This window comes from Megalobrama amblycephala, linkage group LG1 (genome assembly GCF_018812025.1).
Source record: "Megalobrama amblycephala isolate DHTTF-2021 linkage group LG1, ASM1881202v1, whole genome shotgun sequence".
NCBI lineage: Eukaryota > Metazoa > Chordata > Actinopteri > Cypriniformes > Xenocyprididae > Megalobrama > Megalobrama amblycephala.
This window is the reverse complement of record NC_063044.1, coordinates 29,043,362-29,069,313: the sequence shown is the minus strand read 5'-3', so window position 1 is coordinate 29,069,313 and position 25,952 is coordinate 29,043,362. Positions and strand designations below refer to the sequence as shown.

General features: G+C 36.9%; 1 protein-coding gene across 3 annotated transcripts in view; it reads right to left on the bottom strand.

Annotated features, from left to right (window-relative positions):
* LOC125266979 (adhesion G protein-coupled receptor E5) overlaps window positions 1-25,952 on the bottom strand; it is a 45,839-nt gene that overhangs the window by 7,948 nt on the left and 11,939 nt on the right. For 2 of the 3 annotated variants that reach the window (XM_048188163.1, XM_048188180.1), the window contains 8 exons: window positions 6,258-6,404; window positions 6,032-6,157; window positions 2,917-2,960; window positions 2,698-2,817; window positions 1,159-1,312; window positions 944-1,060; window positions 647-834; window positions 389-550 (listed from right to left, as the gene is read on the bottom strand). In XM_048188163.1, the coding sequence (XP_048044120.1) occupies window positions 389-550; window positions 647-834; window positions 944-1,060; window positions 1,159-1,312; window positions 2,698-2,817; window positions 2,917-2,960; window positions 6,032-6,157; window positions 6,258-6,404 (1,058 nt within the window). Of the gene's footprint in view, window positions 1-388; window positions 551-646; window positions 835-943; window positions 1,061-1,158; window positions 1,313-2,697; window positions 2,818-2,916; window positions 2,961-6,031; window positions 6,158-6,257; window positions 6,405-6,525; window positions 6,679-6,761; window positions 6,906-7,098; window positions 7,177-9,185; window positions 9,515-25,952 lie in introns of those variants that run through there. The other variant, XM_048188171.1, reaches the window with a different exon arrangement.

The following is a 25,952-nucleotide window of genomic DNA, read 5'->3' as shown; positions in this document are numbered from 1 at the left end:
AAATATCTTCATTTTGTGTTCCGAAAATGAATGAAAGAATGAAAGCGGGTTTGGAACGACACGAGGGTGAGTAAATGATAACAGAATTTAAATTTTTGGGTGAACTAACCCTTTAAAGAAAGCACTCAGTGAAGTAACCCAGAAATAAATTCATATCTTCAAATCTGTACAAGTAAAAACACTCTTAGGCCTTAGATGTAATGCTTATGTTATATATTGCAGCAGGCCTACAAGATAGTAGCATACTTCTTAAATAGTATTTATCTTTTAACAAAATCTTTAGTGCCTAATGCAGGAACTGGTAGTAAAAAAGATAAAGTTTTCTTGCTAAGAAAATTAATGAGCTCAAGATTTGCTTTTGTGGTGACAATAGGTAAAGAGTACATACCCCAATGTCATAGAGAGCCATCAGCACAGCAAAGCTGCTGAGGTGAGTACAGGAGCAGACAGTCTGGAAATCACTAGAGATCACTCTATTGCAACCTTCTTCTGACCACGCGCCCCCTTTCAGTTTAGGATCCCAAAACACACAGTGTGCCTCTTTTGTTTTCTGGAGGGAAATGTACATTTAGAAATATGCGTTAACAGTACATCACATTGGTGTAACACATTGTATGTGGTACATTGAGAGCAAACTGTTCCATACCTCCAAGTGAGAAAACGTGAAATTTACTGGTTTCTGTAGCTTGTCAGTCTCTGTGTTACTAACAGTGGCAGTTACTACTTTTGAATTTATCTTGAAAGTCTGCTTTTTCTGTGTCTCTAAATGGTTAAAATAGCCATTGAGTGATTCTTCCAGACTTTTGTAGCTGAGAAGAGCTGCAGTTGTAAAGCCTGGTTGATGCACAACGACAGAAAATAAAATTATGGTCAATTCAATATATATATATATATATATATATATATATAAATTTACACTGTAAATGTGATTATGAATATATACCAAGGTATGTATTTCCAGTTGCTGTGTCCCAGTTGGATGTAAACTGTGTGTGTCCGGAGGATATATTGAAATCACCCTCAGGTGGAGATTTGCCCCACTTTACCAACAGCTCCACCTCTGTAGGGCAAAAACCACACTGATAATGTAAGAAAAGACTCAGTGAAGTAGTTTTCTGGTACTTAAGTGTAATATTTTAGTGTGGACCTATTTCTTACCGGTTTTAGAGCTTGATCTCTTGGTCTGGCTTTCTGACAGCAGAGGTCCTATCAGTTTTAGCATGCTTTCCACAATATTAAACATTGCTGACACTTTATGGTTATCACCTTGGAAACCACCGTGAAGCAGACTATCTAAAGCACTCAGAAATGCCTAAATGGGGTGGGTAGAATGGTAGAGATTTGTGTATCAAGATGATGTTTGAGTATAAGCACTTATTTGAGCATAGCTGTTTTAATCTGTTACATTATTTAATGTATGCAAGGCTCTTTAACATACATGATTTAGCATACCCTTGTGAAAAAGAAGTACACTTCAGCAAAAAATGTAAAGTTTAAAAGAATATACTTGAGTGCAAATTGAACGTTTTCAGACATTTAAATGCATGTTAATTACAATTAAATGAAAATGTAGTTTAAATTTATGCTACATGCAATGCTTTTTTGCCCACTTTAAGATTTAGTCCATCTTTATGTACAATTTCATAATTACTTCTGTTGTCTTTGAAATATGGTTAAAGTGTACTACTGATGAGCATTTGTGAAAAAAACTAAAATATACTTTAATGTCATTTCTAGTGAAACTTGTATGTCATATTTATAAATGTATTTGTAATTACAAATTTGTAAAAACTTAGCACATTTAAAATATATTAACTTTTTTAATTTTGAATAACACACTTAAAATTATATTCAAATACTTTGCATGTGCACATCAAAATAAGTGCGTTTTTTTTTTTTTTTTTTAAACAATACCAGATGAGGAATAAGAGTCTTATCTAGTGAAACGATCGGTCATTTTCGAAAAAAATTCGCATTTTCGTATTCTTCAAAAAGTTTACGCTGTATGTCCTACTCCCTCCCTATTCTACCTACGGAACGAACGCAGCGGCAGTTCCATTTTTTCCGTAAGTTGAATAGGGAAAGTGTAGGACATACAGCGTAAGCTTTTTGAAGAATATGAAAGTGCGGTTTTGGCGCACTTGGAAGGCAATCATTTGTGTTTATAAAGCATATACAGTTGTATTTTTTCGAAAAAGACCGATCGTTTCGCTAGATAAGTTCCTTATTAAGCTCAAATGTGATGCGTAACACACGAGAATAAACCTGATTGGTTCTTCAAGCGATCAACTCTCTTTAGAAAATTTGGACTATATAACGCTTGATTTATATGGATTAGATTTCTGAACTCTTTACGAACTTTTTGAAGCATCACAGTGGTACAGTAGTTGCAAAGGCAGTCTATGAAAGGAAATCTGACAGCATTCTGTCATCAAAAAGATTTTTAATTTATGGTCCGAAGATAATCAAAAGTCTCACAGGTTTAAAATGACATGAGGGTGAGTAATGACAGAATTTTCATTTTGGAGGGTGAACTAACCCATTAAGTGGCTTTTGATTTCATTAATATTATATTATCTGCAAATACTGTTTTTAAACATATACTTTTAAGATTTAATGTACACTACAAGTTCACATTCAATACAAATTAATCTTTTTTTTACAAGGGTATAATTATTGTATTTTACAAGGTGTCACCTCAAGAAGTCTTTCTCCGTCCACTTGTTTAAAACGCTCCTTCCTGACAGACTCGTTCTCATTCAGTACCAAACAGCTGTTGGTCAGCAAGGAGACAAGTTTTGTTAGCTCTGGAGATGCCTACACAGACAACACAGAGAAAAAGAGAGATCAGCATCCTAGTTGATTATGAATGACTGTAATATTCTGTATCAGTAATCTAGAAAAGTTATGCAATACCTGGGATGCTTTGCTCTCGCTTATAATTGTGTTGCACTTGAGCTCTGAAAAGAAATTCATATAACTGTTAAGCAGCATCACAGAAGAAAAAGTGATTTAAGAGATAATAACATGGAAGTAAATTAATGCCAAATGTTTTTGAAATAAAAAGCTTGTTGAATTGCACTAATTGAAAAAAAATGCATTACATTAACTGTGCTTGCATTTTGATGCATTGTATTTTTAAAGCTTGCATTTTTATGGTCTGAAATTCAACATGGTCGTATATTTCAGCTGTGAATATTTCAATTAAAAATATTTCACACACATTTCCATTATTAAAAATTCAATAATTTATATTCACCTTTCAGATTTCACTTTCAAAATATTCATTCACCATTCACTGTTTAAAAATACAACCTATAAAATTCGACTTTTCAGTCCATTTTATTTCACTTTACAAATTCACTTCCACAAACTCAGTGGTTCAAATTCGGCAGAAAATTCAACATTTCACATCCGGGAACTGCAGGAAAAGCAGTAGCGTGATCATGAAGTGCATGATCTCCATCTGCTGTTAGTCGACTTCACCAGCAGGTGCCGCTAGCGGCTGTTTATGAAGATCAGAGCAACCATTAGTTCCCTGTGTAGGCTACATGTAAGCAGCTTTCTCTCCACTGAACGAGAATGTTATTGCCCAAAGCTGGTGTACAGATCAAATGTTAAATCTGAGGTAGACACATATTTCTCTCTGTTGTTTAGTTTCCTTAGTTTCCACACTGTGTTGTAATACTGGGGTTTCCCTCGTACCTTATAGGATTTCCCTGTCATCAGGACATATAAAACGCTTAACACAGCTTAATGGACTCGTACAGTGATATAAAAGACCAAACTCGCACCTCATTTGTGATGTAGGTTATACTATATAGGCTCCAAGAAAGCAGATACTCGCATAAAGTTTGTATTTGACACTGAACGTTTGATATTCGCAAATTTGGGGACCGTCTCTAAAGTTACGACATTCGGTATTCACATTTCTACCTTTTATTTTAATAAGCATCAAAAATCTAAAAGGTTTGCATTACGTTTACAGTTGGTTTTGTGACTAAGTCATTCTCTTCAAATGCTTTTGAAGGTAGAAATGTGAATATCGAATGTCGTAACTTTAGAGACGGTCCCCAAATTTGCGATTATCAAATGTTCAGCGTCAAAAACTAACTTTATACCAGTATCTGCTTGCTTGGAGCCTATATAGTATAACCTACATCACAAATGAGGTGCCAGTTTGGTCTTTTATATCACTGTACGAGTCCATTAAGCTGTGTTAAAAGTTTTATATGTCCTGATGACAGGGGAATCCTATGACGGATGAGGGAAACTCTATTGTTACAACACATTGCTGCGATATAAAGTTAAGGAAACTAAACAACAGAGAGAAATATGTGTCTACCTGCAGATTTAACATTTGATCTATACACCAGCATCAGGCTAGCCTGGGTGCCAGCCCGAACCCCGCCCACAACATTTTTTGGACGGGAAGTTCGGTCTGGACTCGATCCATTGTGGAGTAATTATGCTCGGCTCCCAGAAGGCCGAGCCAATCAAATTGCCAGGGCGGGCTTTAATCGATGATGGACAGGCTATCTGCGGTTACGTAACCACCCACGTCATCAGAGAACGCTTGGGGAGTTTGATGACAAGCGATCTAACCAATCTGAACGCCGCATCCGCCATTTTGTCCGTCAAAGCAGTCAGGAGTTAGAAGATTAACATCGGTGGAGTACAACTTGAAAAATTGTGAATACTGACGTCTTTCCGCGTTTGAAACAACATTCATTCTCATGTTCATTCATGTTTATTTGATGCTATAAATGGACTAGTAGGAAGAGATGATCGGTTAACGAGCCGCTTGAGCTGAGGCGCTACAGCAATCTGTCACGATCATGGTCACAACCCATTAAAGAGCCACAAAACGGTTTTTATTGTTTGAATTTTTTAAATAACTACACAGTTTGAAAGCTGGGACTTTGTTTAATATCATAAGTAACCAGCTCTGTCTCGTCTGTCGATGTGTTGTCAGTTTCCGCTTTGCTCCGCGATGTATTTTCCACTCTGTGTGGCGTGACAGCGCCACGGCTTGTCGGACAAAGCAACAGTAACTAAGGGGGCGAGTCTTGCGAAAGGTCAATTAGTTTACAACAATGATGGCTGTTGAAGAACTGAGATGTGTAGATTCCGCCATCGCGTCCGTTATAGAAGATATCGACAGCGCATTAATTTTAAAAGAGGAACATTTGGAGGACCGCGATCAAGGCATTTGTCGAGGAAAGATGTCTTTGCCGTCCTTCCTACGGGATTCGGCAAAAGTTTGATTTATCAGCTGGCCCCGATGGTCGCTAAGAAGAGTTCTGTTGACAACTATGCGTCGCTCAACATAGACTTACTCTGTAGCTCTATTGGTTGTGTCTACAATTGAGGTCTCATCGGTTGATACGCCCCCATTCAAAGCCCAATGGACATTTGACTCATATCTGTACACCAGCATCGGGCAATAACGTTATAATCTCGTTCACTGGAGAGAAAGCTGCTTACATGTAGCCTACACAGGAAAAGTAACCATAAAGACACTGAATTAAACATAGCTAAATGCAGCTTTTGTGTCTTTATCAGCTTTTCTGCATTTATACTGGCCCTGATAATCATCACACATTCACTTACCGCTTGCTCCATTTCAGCAAATCCGTTTTGAAGAATGAATGACCTGTTTCTAATGGTTGCTCTGGTCTTCATAAACAGCCGCTAGCGGCACCTGCTGGTGAAGAAGACTAACAGCAGATGGAGATCATGCACTTCATGAACACTCATGTGATAATGATCACTCTACTGCTTTTCCTGCAGTTCCCGGATGTGAAATGTTGAATTTTCTGCTGAATTTGAACCACTGAGTTTGTGGAAACAAATTTGTAAAGCGAAATAAAATGGACTGAAAGTTGCTAGTCGAATTTTATAGGTTGTATTTTTAAACAGAATGAATATTTTGAAAGTGAAATCTGAAAGGTGAATATAAATTATTTTATTTTTAATAATGAAAATGTGTGTGAAATAGGAACCAAAATTATCCACATTTAACACTAACCTGTGCACTTCATTTGTTTGTGACCATAGTTGGTGAATCCTGACCTGCAGACACATTCATGGCCGTCTTTGCTGTTATGGCAGACTCCTCCTTCTCCACAGATGGATTTATCAATGTCACAAACACCTTCAACAACATGAAAACAACATGTTGGAGAAGGATCTTACATTTCTAAAAAATAAACTCAAATATCAATGTCAAAACTTTACAGTTTTAAAGGACCTACTCATGCAGGATTCATGTAGATCAGTGAAGTTAGTTTCTCCTGACTTCAGGCTGAAGCCCGCAGCACAGATGCAGTTGAAATTACCGGGGGTGTTATGACATGTTGCATTTATTCCACAAATACTGGGATCGGCGCATTCATCTCTGTCTGTAATTTAGAGACAGACAGTAAACAAAAGCACGTCATTTGAAAACTCTCACATTAGACCAAAAGCAAAGTTGCAAAATTGATGACCACAAAATGTCTAATAGCTCTAATAGTGTCTTACCAATACATTGAATTCCTTGTCCAGCAATAAATATCTCTTTCCCATTGCTGGAAGTGTAGCCAGTTTCACATGTGCAGAAATAACTTCCAACAGTATTGTTACATTTTGCATTAGGACCACAATCAATTCTTTGATCCACACATTCATTAATGTCTGAAATGAGATGAACAGAGATTCAGATGTTGTTTCTGCTGCACAGAGGTCATATGAGATGTATCATATCAAGCTCTCTTTACCTTGGCATGTAATTGAATCATTTAGTGTGAAATTGTGAGTTGGTTTGAACCCTTCTTGACACAGACAGTAGTAACTGCCATTTGTGTTGAAGCATCTTGCATTTTCTCCACAAATGGGTTTTTCAAACTTACACTCATCTTCATCTATAGCAATGACAAAAACAGTATGAATAACGATAGCACTTTTGTCTTTATTTTTATTACAATTATTGAGTGCTGATTCAGTGCATAAATGTGTCCTATCTGCAGTATAATTTCCAGCTATGTTTAATTTCCAGCTATTCAATAATATTCAACTGTATCAACAAAAGTATCATGTTTGTCTTTTTATTCATACCTGTACACGTCCCCCTAAATCTTATATATCCCTCACGGCAGTCAATCGCTGTGCTCTCTGTCAGTGTCAATAAAATACCTATAGGCAAAAATAAAGAGTCTGTTACTGCAAGTTTAGTGTCTTTGGTGTTTAGCTTGAAGCACATATAGTGGGTCCAAAGGTCTGAGACTATGTTGAAAATATGGGACTTTTTATACAACAACTTGCAAATAAACAGAACCAAATGCCAAAAGAAATTCTGAAATTCTTGTTCATTTTCAATTCAGTTTTTTTTTACTTTTAAGAAGTTATGCAATTAAAATGTTCGTGTTTAATAGAAAGTATAAGCATTTTCACTAGTGGCCTCAGAATATTGGACATCCCTGTATGTAAACTGCATGTGTGTCATCCATGACGTAGACATTTAAGTGTCATGCATGTCAAACTGAGCCCATCCTAAGACAGGCTTCCAAAATCAACTTGATTTATCCCCCATAATGGCTAAATTGACACTTAGGAATAACATCTGAGTAGACAACGTTGGAAGAACCATCAAAGAAAAGAATAATTCTATGAATCTAATGTTATATCCACTCATTGTTCATGATGGCCATTCAGGAAGTATGAGTGCTCTGGGTGAGGCTCTGTGCACGACTGTAACTAACAGATTTAACTTACAGAACCAGCGCTCAGACGACACACTGTCACATGCTCTGACCACAGGCAGGGTCACCCAAGAGACTCTTAAAAAGTGGTGTAACACTTTTTACAATGGTGACTCCATCATTACCTAAGGTGTGGTCTTGCTCATTATTGTAAGCACCAGACAAACAATTACTGTATATTATGATTTTGTTCTTATTCTTTAGTAAGGTTTATGTAACATTTTTTCCCCTCTTCATAGTTTGCCCTTGGTTTAATGTCACCATCCCATCTTCCTGGGCCCCTCAGCTGTGTGGACATATGAAAACACCTTGGATTTCCTGTCCTAATTCAGTTTCCGCCAACATTTTTCCATTGTCAAAATCAAAGCCACGCAACTTCAAGCTTTAAAGGGATAGTTCACCCAAAAACTAGTACTTTGTGGAACACAAAGAAGATATTTTGAGAAACGTCTCAGTGTTTTTGTCATTGGCCATCAAAATGGTTTGTTAATATCTTTATTTGTGCTCCACAGAAATCATACAGGTTAAAACATTCTTATATACGGTAGAAGCTTAAAGGGTTTTGTCCGGTGCTTCATATATAGAACCTTTTAGGGGTTTCAATCATGGGATCATTTTATGGATTTAATTTTAATTGATTCATTTTGTTTTAATTTATTTGAAATGAAATTTTATGAATTAATTAGCCTGTAAACCAACTTTATCAATAGAAAAAAAAATTAAATAACATGGTAAATATTTGAGACATTTCTCCTTATATAGAACCATAAAGGGTATTTTAAAATTGAGTCAAGAACTCTTTGGTTCTATAACACCATTTAACTTTTTTTGAGTAAAGGTGAGTAAATAATGACAGAATTGTCATATTTGGCTGAATTAACCCTTTAACTTTGAGCTAAACAATGCTCAGTTTCACTTATTGTTGTCCCACAACATCCCAGACTGAACTCACAAAGTATATCATGATTTTACTATTTCATTGTCTTTGAAGGTTCATGAGGACAGTGTTTGAATACATAGCAGTCCTTGTTTCACAACAATAACTGGCCCAAAATCATTTAATAACCAGATCTACAGTTGATACTTTACTTCACGGTTCTTTTCCAAACACTTGAATGTCTTAAGACTATGAGAACAGGAGCAGAACCGTCTGTTTCTTCTCCATTCGTCACTCACATTCAGCTGGTGCTTTCCAGATAACTAGAGCTTCTGAACCCTGATTCTCACAAAAACTACCCCATTGTGACATCAGATTTTCCTATCTGTGGCAGTTTCCTCTCATTGGCCATTTGCTGTTTCTCTATTTTTAAAACAGCAACAATTACGCAGTGGTTGGCAGGGCAACATTTGAGTTAGCAAAACCACAGTGGCTCCATACAAACATCTGTCTCTACATTCATCAGTGGAAACTTCAATCCTAAAAACATCTGAAGTGTGACTCACCCAGACTCAGCAGATAGATGTGCCTCATGGTCAAAGAGTGAAAGAGACTTGCAAATTGAAAAATAAATATTGAAAACAGCTTATGCTTTAATCGTGAGCAATTCCATTCAAGAAAATTCTCTTCAAAAGTTGTCTCTCTTCAGGCGCCTCTCCAACTACCTTCTGTTTCCAAGCAAGGCTAGACTTCTCACTTTTCTATCACCATCTAGAAAAAAACATTTGAATGGCTTTTTTTTCTCAATCTTGCTTCTCAGACTGTCTTGTGTCTTTCTCGCTGACTCTAAATGCTGAAAAAGCCTGCAGTGTGTGTAAGAGTTTTGTCAGTGCGGTCCAGCCCCTGCTCTTGCTGACACTGAGAGGGAGGGAGGCGGGGAAAAGTTGGCAGCTAATGTACAACAAATTGAAAATAGGCTACATGGTGTCAGTGTGTAAACTGTTACATTATTTAATGTGTGCAAGGCTCTTTAACATACATGATTTAGCCTGCCCTTGTGAAAAAGAAGTACACTTCAGCAAAAATTTTAAGTTTAAAAGAATATACTTGAGTGCAAATTGAAGGTTTTCAGACATTTAAAGGTGCTAAAGAGGATCTTTTCGTCGACTGAGAAACCAAAGACTTAGTGAGTTTTTGAAATGAGTGCATGCGTAAGAACAACCCCCATCCTTCACAGCTCATTTCGAGGGAACGCCTCCCAAAACTCGTGCACGAGTATTGGAACACGAGTGTTTACCACCGGCATTTGCTGTATCGTGTTAGTGGATTCATTATGTCGGACTCACCGCAGGTAACTCATAATCTGCAGTTGTTACTCCTGTCTCCTGACAAAAACATTGCATGCGGCGCCTGTGGAGTGTGGAAAGTTACTGGAGCGCGCAGCCGCGCACGTCTCTCACAAGGAACGTCACGGCAGTGATTGACAAGCCAGAGGGCCAATCGTTTACGCGATGATTGTGTAAACGATTGGCTGATGTTTTTAAGGCCCTACCTCGTGCACAGATGATGTATATTAATATTATTACTTTCAGTGCACCTAATAAATAATCTTTTTTCAGTTAGTAAAGACAGTTTCAAGTACTATTGCAAAAATGTATAAAACAAAACATCCTCTTTAGCACCTTTAATGCATGTTAATTACAATTAAATGAAAACATAGTTTAAATTTATGCTAAATGCAATGTTGAGTAAAGTTTCTTGGATGTTAATCTTTTCTCAAAAATCTTTTCTATTTCATTTAAAGGGTTTGTTCTCCCAAAAATGAAAATCCTGTCATTAATTACTCATCCTCATGTCGTTTCAAACCCATAAAACTTTGTTACTCTTCGGAACACAAATGAAGATATTTTTGATGAAATCTGAGAGATTTCTGTCTCTCCACTGACAACCACACAACTACCATTTTAAGGCCCAGAAAGGTAGTAAAGACATCACTGAAGTACTCCATGTGACTCAAGCGGTTTAACCTCAGTTTTATGAAGTGATGCAAGTGCTTTTAACCCTGCTAACGTCTGCTCTCACATCAAAACATGCATGCATCATGGTGCTCTTGTGAACGCCCATTAGAGATTAATATTTTGTAAATAAAGTTGTAAATTGTTTTTTTCATGTGTAAATAAAGCACTCGCATCGCTTCATAAAATTGAGGTTAACACTGATTTTCTTTAACAATATCTTTAGTACATTTCTGAGGCTTGAAAGTGGTAGTTGCATAGGTTGTCAGTGGACAGAAAGCACTCAGATATCAGTAAAAAGATGTTCATTTGTGTTCCGAAGATGAACAAAAGTCTTACGAGTTTGGAATGACATGAGGGTGAGTAAATGATGACAGAATTTCCTTTTTTAAGTGAACTAACCCTTTAAGGAAATAGAAAAGATTCTGAGAACAGATTCACTTTCAAGAAACTTTACTTATTACTTAACTTCTGGGTGAACTAACCCTATAAGAAGCATAAAAAATGCTACTGTCTTTCTTTCTCTTTCCTTTTTCTTTTTTCAGTGTGTTTCGCTGGACCCCGATTCAATTAATAATATTGTTAATATGACACATACAGCATTCAGGTAAAGCTGCAAAACAGCACCGTGGGATTCTATATATAGGGTTCTTGACAGAATATTAAAGAACAATCTGTGCCAAAAAAAGATTCTATATGTTTTAAATGTGTACATATTACTTAAATGAACCCTTTGAAGTTCGACCAGAAAGACCTGAGAAGCAAGATAACGTAATAATGATATTTATTAACAATCAGAAAGCAAAATATTGTAAGAAAGTTCTTGGGCGTAGGCCCCGTCCATAGCTCACATCCTAAAGGGTTGCGGACTCTGCATTTCCTGCCTGAAGATGAAGGCAGGGGCGTAGCCGACCCCTTGGGAGGTATGGACAGGGACCATCCTGGTGGTGGTGGGGAGGATGGAGGTGAAGGCTGGCGTCAACATCTGCAAACTCAGACATGTGTAAGTATTGACCTTTTATACTCCAAGTGTAAGATAATGATAGATTAGATCTAAACTACTGGGTGACGTAACATTGAGTCTTCCTGGTAGAACTTACGCTAGATCTTTCATTTCTAATAACCTGTTCTTCAGAGGGTGAAACACAGGTTCATTAATGCTTATTGATGTTAAAGAGTATCTAAAAAAATAATGGGCACAACAAATGTGGCTTATTTATGTTTTTTTTTTTTTAAATGTTGTTTTGTTACAGTGTAATACATTTAAGTATTAAGTACCATAGGGTTAGGACAGTTGCAACAAAGACACTAAAATAAAGTGTTACATTTATTTATTTATAAATGAATAATCCTGAAACCATATGCTGGTTAACACTGATGATACATGTGTGCATTTGTACTTGTTACTTCCTGTTTTCGAGTTGCCATGAAGGTGTCAGAGAGTTGTTCTTCAAGAGTGTTCTGCTTTCAGAGTTGATGTTTCATCAACCAGTTTCTAACGCATAAATGTTTTTGGTATTATTTTGGGTTAACAATACTCTTATGTTCCTCCCTAAAAATGCTATGGCTGGAAAATAACCTTTAGCCTGTATTCATAGCAGAGCTTCCTATGGGAATGTTGAGTGACAGATTTAAAGTCACATTGCGCTGACATTGTCCAAAGTTATTTGCTCAAACAATGTCTTCTAGCTGTGTTCCTTTGGGCCAGATTATTGAATTGGACAAATCAACAAGTACTGTCCCAGACCCCTCAACAACAAGATCCATTTGTATAGTGTTGGTGTTGCTGTGATCTGGTGATTGATTCATTGATATCGCAGCTTTACAGGCATTGTGGAACAGCTTTCTTTTTACATCATACATTTGATGTTGTATTTCTACCTGAAAACAGTCTGTTTCAAAAGGAAAAAGATAATGGTATGATACCTCATTACTATGATACTTCAAGGCAGCACTGCATACATTCCTTATGAAGACAATCCCATATAACACACTGTGATGAGCTATGTATTATGGGATTGATAAACAAACACCCTGGTGGTCTTTTCCTTCACTGGTCCAGACTCTCTGTTCATATAGACTCTCAACCTCCTTCATAACATGGACCTGCCAAGGGTCACATGATAATGTCACGATCTGTTGTATTCAGAAAGTCCCTGCTCATGAGGTAGTACTTTTTCAAAGTTCATGAACTTTCGGGGGTGGGACTTTGGCACTGAACATGCTGACTGGTTGAGTTCATGCAGCATTTTGATTGGTTGACTCCACACAGCATTTTATTTCAACCACCATTTTTAAAAGTCTGTTGCAATGAGTGCAGCAAGAGTTGTTTGCTATTCAAATCAAAAATGAAGTTTAAAAATACAATGGACCAACGACGAGGTTCAGGCTTTATTAAGCTTGTACACAGAGGACGAAATCCAGTGGGAACTGGAAAGTCGCACACAGTCCTACATTTATTCATGGTACTTTAGACCGTGACGGAAATGCAGACATCAGCAGGTCTGGGGGAAAAAAGTACCTGGGACAAATTGTTCCGGGTAATTTTAGTGAAAACTAGGCTTATGTAGAACATTCCAAATCAATCACCAATGTGATTCTATTTTATTAGGATGATGAACAGATAACAAGACATTGTTTTATTTTTGATAAATGAACATTTTCATTCGGCCCACAGAACGGTAACCCAACACAAGTAGAGTAATTAGCCACTTTTTCACTGCTGATTATGTGTTCTCAGCTTGTGGTTACCCTGTTCACACACTTTTTTTCGCCCATAGAGTGTCAAATGGATCATGTTGTGTACATATTTTGTTGTCATGTTGTGTATTTTGTTACAAATGTTTACTTATTTATTTTTTTTATGTCAAATCTTTTGTCATGTGATCTTTTGATATAACATTGGCCTTTCTCAGAAGAGGCTTCCGTCCTTGGAGACATTTTCCCAAACAAATTGAATCTGTGATGCTCTGAAGTGATTGTTGATGTCTGTACAGTTTTGCCCATTTGTATTGGTGGTGTTTACTCTCTTCTTTTGGTTTTTACAGGTTGATGGTTTCCTCTATGATATGAACAGTTCAACAAGTTGTCAACTCGTAATTATGATTATTCTGACTTAGGAGTACACTTTACACTTTAGAAGTACACCTTGAACCCTACGATGATATAGTTATGCACTGTGGGGCTCAAAACATGAGATGAATACGGCTTTCTCAGAGAAAGAACAGTAAGGCTTGACGTTGGAGGTCTCATCAAGCTTACTCTTTTTTTGTGCTTCCCACTTCTTGGCGGGCCAGTCAATGTTTAATTTCACCATTGCGTGGGTAATAACCTCCACAAGCTCCTCATACTGAGGTGAGTGGGCTGGCGAGTCATACAACTCACTTGCTTTGATGCTGAGAACCAAACCCAACATCAAGCACTCACTCAAGGAGGAAGAAGCTGCAGAGCAGGCTTTTGTATCCTGAGTCTGAGCGCTGTAGCTAGCGTTTGAGAGCTGAAAAAGAGCTGAAGCCGTCTCAAACTCCCCATCAGACACATAGAGTGATACAGATAGAGCGCTTGCTGAAGAGCAGAAAGCTGATGTTGTTGTGTTGCTGGCTCCCTCTGTAGCTTCCACGTTACGCCGTCACACGTCACGTCACGTCACATCACAATCAGAATTGGACTAGTTGTGTAACCCCTCACCCAGGTCCTACTCGCCCCGATCTGCGAGGGCCTTGAACTTGGGTCTCCGGCATAGGAGTCGGACGCTCTAACAAGGAGGCTAAAGGCTGCAACCCCTAGCGTCAGTCGCAAGAGCATCTCTTGAGATCAGAGGAGTGAGGTTTACTCGCACAACGACTACTAGTTGGCCTCCGTTACACTTGCACACATGCTTCAGGAGCTGTCACGCTGAAGCCGTTACCCAAAGTGTTTCCTCGAAAGGGAACTTCTGTCTTTCGTAGATAATAATATGGATAATAGAGGCAAACACGGAGAGATGAAGCTTTACTGACTTTTGTCGTAGCTCATGCTGTTAGGAGCACCATGAGTTACAGCTTGCTCCGTCTTCTCCCGTACATAGTCAGCGCGCCAGTTCCCCATCCATATCAATAATGTGACAGAAGTACCCCATAAACACTAACCAAATTACTCAATTTACGTAAACACAAAATAATCCTACAAAAATAAACCTCACACTAGCATCGTGACAGCACACATTGTTTTCATTTTTTTGCAAATCTAGAAATCTAAAATGTTATTTTATTTGAACATTGTGCTGCTTTGTTGATGATTTATTTCATGATTGATAGAAAATATGCATGAGGAAAGGTTCAGTTCTTCTCTGTTCTGCTTTCTCTGTATAGGCTTATCTTATGTTAGACACCAGCATAAAGTACACAGGCAGAACAGGATATGAACAGGAAATTACAACAGATGGAGCAGGTCTGAAACATTTCAAAATAGATGCCTACATCTCTCATTGTTTTACAGTATGGACACTCTGCAGAGGTGTTGCATTTTTCATCACTAGATTAGAGTGTGAAATAATATAAAATTGGGTTCTCACCTCCTGTTAAAGGCTTTAAACCCCACAATGTGTCAAGACAATTGTTGTGGGGAATTTCTTAATTTCATCAATGTTGAAAACAGCTCAGCTGCTTTATAGTTTTATTTTCAGGATTTATTCATCAATAATAGCATTTATTTAAAAAAAAATTTTTTATAACAACTTTAAAGTCATTGTGTTTGTGCTGAATAAAAGCATTATTTTGATTCAAATGAATATATAAATTAATAATAAAAACAATTCCTGAGCCCAAACTGTATTGCTGCCCGTTCCAAGTCTCCTAGATCAGTCCAGTTGTGCTAATGTTTATCTTGGACTACTGAAACCCACAGCTGTTCCTCTTATTCTGCTCTTGTCCTACACACTGCTGACAGCGAGAGAATGAGTGCTGAGAAATTGCTTATTCCCGTGGTAAGATGTTTGGTGGTATCAGACAGAAAAGGGATTTTTGGTATTTATAAAACAACCCCACACTTGTGGGAAATTTTCCAGCGTAAGATAACATGAATATCTAATAGAGAATGTGATTGCAGACGTGGAGGAAGCACACAGGATAAATCGTCAGAAACAAATATATTCACTGTAAAATATAGTGTCACAGTTTTTCTATATTGTTTCTTACATATAGCCTTTAAAGAGGTCATGAACTGCATTTTTGTATTATTGTTTTATAATGTTTCCTGCAGGTGCACTTATAATGTTGATATGATTTTTACATAAAAGGTTTCCCTAAATTAGAAATAAATGGCCATTTTCTACTCTGATTTTAGCCCTCTGATTTGAACGCTCTGTTTTAAGGCGTGTGTCTGCTGTGAGACTTCTCTGCTTTATAACAATAAGATTCATAAATATTTTACGTATTTTTTGCTGAAAAAGTATTTTTATGTTTTAGTGCTATAAATACATCAATACTGTAAGTTTCAGCACCTTTCTAAACGTACAAAAATGTACGTTTTGTGTCTTTGAAAGTTACGTATTAATACCTACGTATCAACGATGAGACCAGGCTGTTCATTGCAAACAACCACTGCTGTGATTTTTACTGACGCGGTCTGGAACTTCATTAAAAATAAAGTTCATCCAGTCTTTTCTAATGTTGGGATCAGTTTTGGGATGAGTTTTTTTTTTTCCATAACTTGGCACTGCACAGCATCTTGTTGATTTCAGAGCCGTCTTTATTTTTTTGGTTTCTACGTAGACCTGCGTTTGCCTCTCTTGTTATTTACCTACTACATGCGCGAATTGGTGGGCGGGGCTAAACAGGCAGTGATGTAGAATCAAGCGTTGATCTTCTGTGGAGGAAGTGTTTAACCACACACTATCCCATAATAAAGTGCAACATTCCTGTCATTTTGTCAGATTGGCTTCATAAGCTGTTTTGAGACTAATGAGAAAGTTTTGAGTTCTAAAACTTAAAGATGTTTTTATACAATGATCTCTTACTGTATATGTCAAAATAATTTTGATTTCTCAGTTCTTGACCCCTTTAATTTGGGTATGTTTTTTTTTATTTAACATTCTACAATGTATTGATTTCAAAATTCTTATTTTAACTTACTGAATTTGCCTCACTTTACATTAAAGCAATAAGCCCCAAGAAGCTGTGCGAGTTATGGAATTCATTACCTGCTTCCACTAGGAATCTGCTCAAAACACAGTATCTTCTCATTGTTATTATTATAGTGTATAGTATATTATATATTATTGTTGTTTTTGTAATGTGTTTACAGCACTTTAAGTAGTGATTTGAGTATAATTTATTATTATTATTATGATTATTATAAAATGCAAAATATATGCACATAATTTTCCATTTTGAAAGGTCAGATTACAATGAAACCTGTAATGGTGAAATACTGAAAAGTCATGTAAGAGGAGGCAGTGCCTACACATCGCTGTGATTGGCTGATTTTATACTGAATTCCATGACTGTGACATTCATGACGCCTACTTTATTTACAGCAGATTGAGTATGGTAAGAAAAGTTGTGTATTAATATTAATAGCTGAATAACATTAGTAGTAACAAATAAAATGTAGTTTATAAACTTTGTGTATTATTGTGTTTATTATTTCTGCATCAAAAAAAAATTTTATTATAACTTTTTAACTTGGTAAGACTTTGCTGTGAATTGGTTTTAATAAATACAGGCCCCTTTCAACAAAATATTATGCAACAGTAATGGTTGCTTGTTGATGGTGATAAAGTAAATGCGACACAATCAGTGATAAATAATCAGTACACAGTGTTCTGTCAGTGCGTTCTCTTTCCTCTTTGTTCCTCATGCACTTTCATCTCTACTTTCAACTTGAGTGCTTATATAGCGTTTAATTTTAACCAGGAACTACCCAAGAGCCACCTCTTCCTCCAAGAAAACCACAAGACCAAAATGGCATGTATCACCGCTTTACACTGTGTAGGTGTGATGTCTGAAAGCAGATGAATGCATGACAAACACACTAAACATGATGACGCTCTCTGTAGTGACCCCAGATTATGATGTTTTGATGCATCTTTCACAATTTACTAAGTACATATTGTCACAGTTGCTGATGTGAACAAGCACAGTAACTAGGTTCTTATGAAGTGGTACTTGTTATGTTGCTGGATCTATGGTAGGATGTTAGGCCATTTCTATGTGGTGTTTGGTTGGTTTTCAGTGGTTTCTATGGTGTTCTTGGTTATTTCTAGGGTGTTCTGTGTGGTTGCTTGTCTCTATGATGTTCTGGTCTGTAAATATGACTTGTCACTTGTAATCTGTGAGATACTTTGTGCCTCTTTTATTGTCTGTCAGGTGCAGTTTGTAAGTCTAATTGATCAGAACAATATTAGCATCGCTTCCAAAAGATTTGCGAAGCTCCCTCTACAAGTTCCTTCAGTGAATCACACTGTCATAAATACTCCAAGCGCAGCTCTGGACTACAACGACTACAACGCTCACCAGCGCAGTAGTTTTGCAAATACAGTACAAGAAATCTCGATGGAAGTTGGTAATTTTCGAAATCGCCTTATGAAGTCATAATATATACATTGTTTTTGAATTACCGTACAGCATTTTGTCACTCTCGCTTGAACGTGAACATGAGGCGAGATTGTGTCGGTTCGGCGAAGCTCAACTTGCAAGTGCTGTTTTTTGGCATAGACGTGCCAGAGGGGGTTAGTGTATGCCTCAAACACACCACTACAAGTCAATTAACCATCGTAAGGACTTAGAAAACTATTTTTATTTGAGATATAATTCATATCAATAGCACAAATGATGGACCCCAAAGTTTAATACTAATATTTTGTTGAAATCCCTAAGTATGAGCAATAGTTGTAGTGATGCTTGCCTTATTTATAAGCACTAAATGTATCCATTTGACAAGTAGCACAGTTAATTTATACAGTATGGTTTTGTATTTGCTGTTTACTTGAGAACAAATCTTCTTCCTGTTTGCTTTCAGGTTATTGACCTTTTGCACATCCTCTGTGGAGGCCTAGAAGAGGAGAACCATAGTTAACTCATTTAGTTTCACTTCAAATGTAATTAAATTTTCCTTCACAACCCACACAAAAATCCTCTCTTTCATTTCTTTCTCCAAGTATTTTTGTTTGTGTGTATGCAGTATATATACAAACCCGATTCCAAAAAAGTTGGGACACTGTACAAATTGTGAATAAAAAAGGAATGCAATAATTTATAAATCTCATAAACATATATTTTATTCACAATAGAATATAGATAACATATCAAAAACATAATGACATAATGTTGAAAGTGAGACATTTTGAAATGTCATGCCAAATATTGGCTCATTTTGGATTTCATGAGAGCTACACATTCCAACAAAGTTGGGACAGGTAGCAATAAGAGGCTGGAAAAGTTAAATGTACATACAAGGAACAGCTGGAGGACCAATTAGCAACTTATTAGGTCAATTGGCAACATGATTGGGTATAAAAAGAGTGGCAGTGCCACTCTCAGAGTGGCAGTGTCTCTCAGAAGTCAGAAGGGCAGAGGATCAACAATTCCCCCATGCTGCCGTGAAAAATAGTGGAGCAATATCAGAAAGGAGTTTCTCAGAGAAAAATTGCAAAGAGTTTGAAGTTATCATCATCTACAGTGCATAATATCATCCAAAGATTCAGAGAATCTGGAACAATCTCTGTGCGTAAGGGTCAAGGCCGGAAAACCATACTGGATGCCCGTGATCTTCGGGCCCTTAGACGGCACTGCATCACATACAGGAATGCTACTGTAATGGAAATCACAACATGGACTCAGGAATACTTCCAGAAAACATTGTCGGTGAACACAATCCACCGTGCCATTCGCCGTTGGTGGCTAAAACTCTATATGTCAAAAAAGAAGCCATATCTAAACATGATCCAGAAGCGCAGGCGTTTTCTCTGGGCCAAGGCTCATTTAAAATGGACTGTGGCAAAGTGGAAAACTGTTCTGTGGTCAGACGAATCAAAATTTGAAGTTCTTTTTGGAAAACTGGGATGCCATGTCATCTGGACTAAAGAGGATAAGGACAACACAAGTTGTTATCAGCGCTCAGTTCAGAAGCCTGCATCTCTGATGGTATGGGGTTGCATGAGTGCGTGTGGCATGGGCAGCTTACACATCTGGAAAGGCACCATCAATGCTGAAAGGTATATCCAAGTTCTAGAACAACATATGCTCCCATCCAGACATCGTCTCTTTCAGGGAAGACCTTGCATTTTCCAACATGACAACGCTAGATCACATACTGCATCAATTACAACATCATGGCTGCGTAGAAGAAGGATCCGGGTACTGAAATGGCCAGCCTGCAGTCCAGATCTTTCACCCATAGAAAACATTTGGCGCATCATATAGAGGAAGATGCAACAAAGAAGACCTAAGACAGTTGAGCAACTAGAAGCCTGTATTAGACAAGAATGGGACAACATTCCTATTCCTAAACTTGAGCAACTTGTCTCCTCAGTCCCCAGACATTTGCAGACTGTTATAAAAAGAAGAGGGGATGCCACACAGTGGTAAACATGGCCGTGTCCCAATTTTTTTGAGATGTGTTGATGCCATGAAATTTAAAATCAACTTATTTTTCCCTTAAAATGATACATTTTCTCAGTTTAAACATTTGATATGTCATCTATGTTGTATTCTGAATAAAATATTGAAATTTGAAACTTCCACATCATTGCATTCTGTTTTTATTCACAATTTGTACAGTGTCCCAACTTTTTTGGAATCGGGTTTGTATAACATTACAGTTTTTTTTTAAATTGCTAACATACTTTTGTCCAATCTGTAGTCACATTTTCAAAACTCTAAACACATTTAGCAGAAAATCCATCTGTTGTGGCCATACCATTAACACAATTCATGTCGTTTTCACACAAAATGCAGTCAATTAACACATTTCTAAAATGCTTACATTTTCTTTTCACATAAGCTTACCTCATACCAAAATCATGTATCTTTCTCATCTTATTTGCAAATGCTTAAACACAGCATGTCAGAAATTAAGACCCAATGTTCCAATCTTTAAATATAGGATAAAACTTACACTTTTACAACAACGGCAGTACTGGAAAAGTACTGGAAAAAATGTAAAACAAATACTGAAACAATTGATAAGCATTTTTACAGTTTTTTTTTCAACTGTGTACACACATTATCAAAACTTTGTCTCTTTTTTTCAAAACTTTACACACAAATCCAAGAATTGCACACACAAAATGCAAAATGCCCCACATCTCTTGCAAAATGAAACACTGTATTCAAAATATTACAAACACATCTCAAAAGCAAACATTTGTTTTACTTCGCAAACACATTTGCCAAAATATTCTATTTTTGGATATATAATATACACACAGTTATTCAAAACCTAAAGCTCTTCTTTCATAAGTTGCTATGTACATTTCTGTACAAAATTGAAAGTAATTGGCAGAGAGGTGTTGAAAAATTCATGGTAAGCATGAAAGCAAGATTGAATTTATTTATTTATTTATTTTTTACGGTAAGCAAAAAACTAGCAACCAAAAAAACTAGCATAAGTTATTCAAAACCTAAAGCTCTTCTTTCATAAGTTACTATGTACATTTCTGTACAAAATTGAAAGTAATTGGCAGAGAGGTGTTGAAAAATTCATGGTAAGCATGAAAGCAAGATTGAATTTATTTATTTATTTATTTATTTTTTACAGTAAGCAAAAAAACTAGCAACCAAAAAAACTAGCATAATTTTGAAAAAGGTGAATATTCCAAAGGAACGGTGTGTATGTGTGTCCTTGTAGGGGACCAAATGTCCCCGCAGGTAAAGTAATACCAGTGCATTTTGACTTTGTGGGGACATTTTTAAAGTCCCCATGAGAAAACAAGCTTATACATAAATCATACAGAATTATGTTTTCTGAACATCTAAAATAGCAGAATGTTTTCTGTCATGGGTAGGTCTACTGGTAAGGTTAGTGTAGGGGGGATAGAATATACAGTTTGTATAGTATAAAAACCATTATGCCTATGGAATGTCCCCATAGAACATGGAAACCCAGCATGTGTTTGATGGTGGGCGAGATGGTTGGGTGTATCTAGGCTCCATCTCTCCTCCTGGCTGGGTCCAGCCACAATACTTCATCCACGTCACATGCTGTTCTCTCTTGTGTATCCGACCTTGGATGGAGGCAGCGTCAGTGTCAGATCATGCACTTTCCAGCACCATGTGGAGGAAAAAATCCTCAATAGGGTTTAGAAATGATGAATATGGAAGCAAGTAGACAACAGAAAAGCTATAAACAATAAGTGAAGCAATGAGTGTTTGCGCATGTGAGGAGTTAGTGTGAGGCACTGATGAATTAGTGTGGCATTTTGATTGGTTGTGTTTGAAAAAGGAAATCAAGATACTTCCTGTTAGATTTTTGTGTGTTACATAGAGAATTGTGTGTTGTGTTTTGCAAAAAGTGTTTTATGAAATTGAAAAATGAGTCAAAGGCCAAGAATTAGTGTATGGTTTTGCAGATCTGTTGTGTGCTTCTGCTGTTTGAGTGTCAGCTTTCAGAAATTGTGAGACAAGTGAGGAATTTGTGTGTAAGCAGTTGAAAAAACCTGTAATTAGCAGATCACTTAAATATTGAGAAATAGCAGATTCCAATCTCAGTCAGGCATAGTCAGGTGTTGAATTTATTTTCATTAGATGGACATACAGTAAAATAGGACTCTGAATCAGATTTGTTCAATGTGGATGAAGAACAACACAGAGGAGCAGAGAGAAAATAATATCTGGGTAAGGGAGAAGAATAGATGAAGGAGGAGAGGAGAAGTTGGATCAGGACAAGGCAGAAGAAGAGGTATGGGAGAGGAGGAAGAATGTGTGCTGGATTGTGCATCTCTATGGTTTTCCCCCTTACATGTGGAACCTATGGAAGCTTATTTCTGCCATGAATAGAAAATAAAAAAAAAGGTAATTGTGACTTTTTTTTATCTCACAATTCTGAATTCTGAATTCTCTCAATTCCTAGTTTATATCTCACAATTCTGAGAGAAAAAAGACAGAATTGTGAGATGTAAACTCACAATTGCAAAATAAAAAATATTTTTGATAACAAGTCACAATTACCTTTTATGGTTTTTTATTCTGTGGTGGAAAAAAGCTTCCATAATAACCAAAAGACCATGTATGTTGGATTTGTTGTTGATCAGTGGCAGCAATTTCATGTTTTCATTTCAGTAAAAGCTTCATACTACAATGATTTTACTACAATGATTCCACTAACACTGTTCCATATTTACAAAATATGTGGTCTGCATAGGGCACAAGCTACCAAGGGGACACCATCCCACCCTCTATGGGACCAACATCAACACCACACACCCACGCCCAGAAAGAGATTTCAACCAAAGGGGACACTGAAGTTCTGCTTTCATCTGACCAGTAGCGGCCCTGAGCAATTCTGTTACTTTCTTCTTCTTCTTTTTTCTGCTGCACGTTCTATAAAATAATGACTCACTTCTGTTGCCAAGAATGCACACATTCAACACTCAACCAAACGTAGAATGGCTTACATGCATTATACTTTTGCTGCAGTAAAAGGAAACTGAATTTTAAAAACTATGGATTTCATATTTTCTGCAGGTAGAGCTGATACATGACAAGTAATGCAGTTTACATAATACCAGCTGTTAGTATTTTGACAGTCATTGCGCTTTGATTGACTATAAGTACATATTGGATAGAAACTAGTGCTAGTGTTTTGACAGAACGACTCGATTTTGAATCAGGTTTGCTGTGTTTTGATAGAGTTAGTATGTGTTGAAAAAGGTTTTTAGCATTTTGAAATGTAGAGTTTGTGTTTATTTAACAAAATATGGTTTTGGGCAGAAAATTAACTATTAGACAAACATATATGGCAACAGCACCCCCTACAGACACTCACCTGCCAGTAAAAGCTGATATTTGTTACATCAGCTGCTCTGCTTTTCTTAAAGGGGACCCATAATGCCCCTTTTTTCAAGATGTAATATAAGTCTCTGGTGTTCCCAGAATGTGTCTGTAAAGTTTCAGCTCAAAATACCCCACAGATCATTTATTATAGCTTGTCAAATTTGCCCCTATTTGGGTGTGAGCAAAAACACGCCGTATTTTGTGAGTGTCCCTTTAAATGCAAATGAGCTGCTGCCCTCTGCCCCCTTTCCATAAGAGGGCGGAGCTTTAACAGCTCAAGCTTCAGTTGCTCAACAACAACAAAGCTGGAGAATCTCACGCAGCCAAAATGAGGATTGTCAGTAACTGTGTTCAGCCTTTCATTGTTCAAACCGGAGTCGAACACTGATGGAGAGACTCAGGAAGAAGTTACAACTTATAGAATGCATCTGGATGTTTCTGAACGGTTTAGTGGATAAATTTATGTAGTTGCTGTGGAGTTGATTCAACTCATCGACTAGCATGTGCCGTCATGTTAATCTTTTGTGCAAATCCAGCATTGAATTTACCCTCATTTGTGAAGCAGTCTGGAGTAAAATGGCCGCATGTTAACAACACTCTACTACAACAACTCTTCCTCTTCTCTAAAGCAGCCCAACATGGCCTCACCCCCTTTGACGCATGTTCCCTGGGGCAGGGTTTAGGTAAATTTTAGAGTTAGTGATGGGACCCGGGAACAGTGGAATCGCAGAGCAGAAAACAGCGTCTTCTTGACATGTTGACAACACGAACCAAACACTTCCGGGCCACAGCTACAGTGTTTTATGATTCAAGAAACACGCCATCAAGTGTGGTAGTGCAACAGAATTTTTCTTTTTTTAGATATATGAACATTTCTCTTCTTGGACAGGGTGATAATTTGGATACTCTATTGGGTCATCAACATCACTGAGATCAGCATCAGAATCTTGGGGGTTTTCTGGGACAAGGGCCTGAAGAGTGTGTGTTCTTGTACCATAGAAACTGTTGACATCTATCTAGTAATTGTAAAAAAAGCAACAACAAACAAATAAACAATCTCTTACAATTTTAGTAATGTTAGTACACCAGCATTTGTCATTTAAGAAGTAATTACCTCTGATAATTTTGAGTTCCACACATTAATTCTATGAATTCATTATATTTACTTAAAAAAATATGCAAAAGTGGCAAAAAAATACATATTTAACCCTCTACAGCACAGCGTTGCCCTCAGGCAATGGAAAGTTTTCTTAAGCCCTATGTTTAGTACATTTTTCTTTAAATGATAACAACCAATTAGAAGGGCTGAGAAAGTACCAAAGAACAGTTCAGTAAGGTGTGGGAGTCACTAACAAGCACCATTTAAAGGCGGGACCATGTGTCAGAACCACATGGTCACAGGAACACATGGTGTGAAAAGAAGGCATTATTATTTGCTTTAGTAATCTTATTTAAAACGACATGAACTGTACATAAAAAATATGTGTGTGTATGAAGGTGTAGAGAAGCCTTTTGTCAGGTTTTATGAAGTTTTTTTTTACAAACCCGATTCCAAAAAAGTTGGGACACTGTACAAATTGTGAATAAAAACAGAATGCAATGATGTGGAAGTTTCAAATTTCAATATTTTATTCAGAATACAACATAGATGATATATCAAATGTTTAAACTGAGAAAATGTATAATTTTAAGGGAAAAATAAGTTGATTTTAAATTTCATGGCATCAACACATCTCAAAAAAGTTGGGACAAGGCCATGTTTAAATCTGACCCAGCAATCTACTTGCTCTGAGCTTCGTGATGCATTTCCGTTTTGTGAAATAGTAGATAAAACTCATTTATTTCCTGTCATGTATATTTTTAATGTGCTGTAGTTGTCGAGTTGACTAAACACCACTTAAAATGAATGTCTGCAAGAAGATTTAAAAAATCTGGACATTTTCAGAGACAGGAGAAGAGATATTCTGATTATTTCTGTGTAAAGAATTTTCCAAACTCAACGGAAAATGGTTTTAATCCAACCCAAGCTGATCTGAGAAAGCAGCGGCTGGTAAACTTACATGATTATTTCACCAAAGGGTGTCAGTGCTCATTTAAACAAGTGACCTCAATGCTGAAGTGTGTGAGATCTGATGAATGCTAACCTTTATTTATTTGTATTACATATTTTAATCACTTCCGTGTCAATTTTCATTCACTGTATGTACTAGGGTGAAGTCAGCAAAAGTGGGACACCAGCTAAAATGGGACTCTTTGGTTTAGTGCTCTTCAAAAACAAATAGAGATAATTGTGGGTGGTATTGAAATGTTGTAATAACAGTACTTAATTTAAATATCAACATTTGAT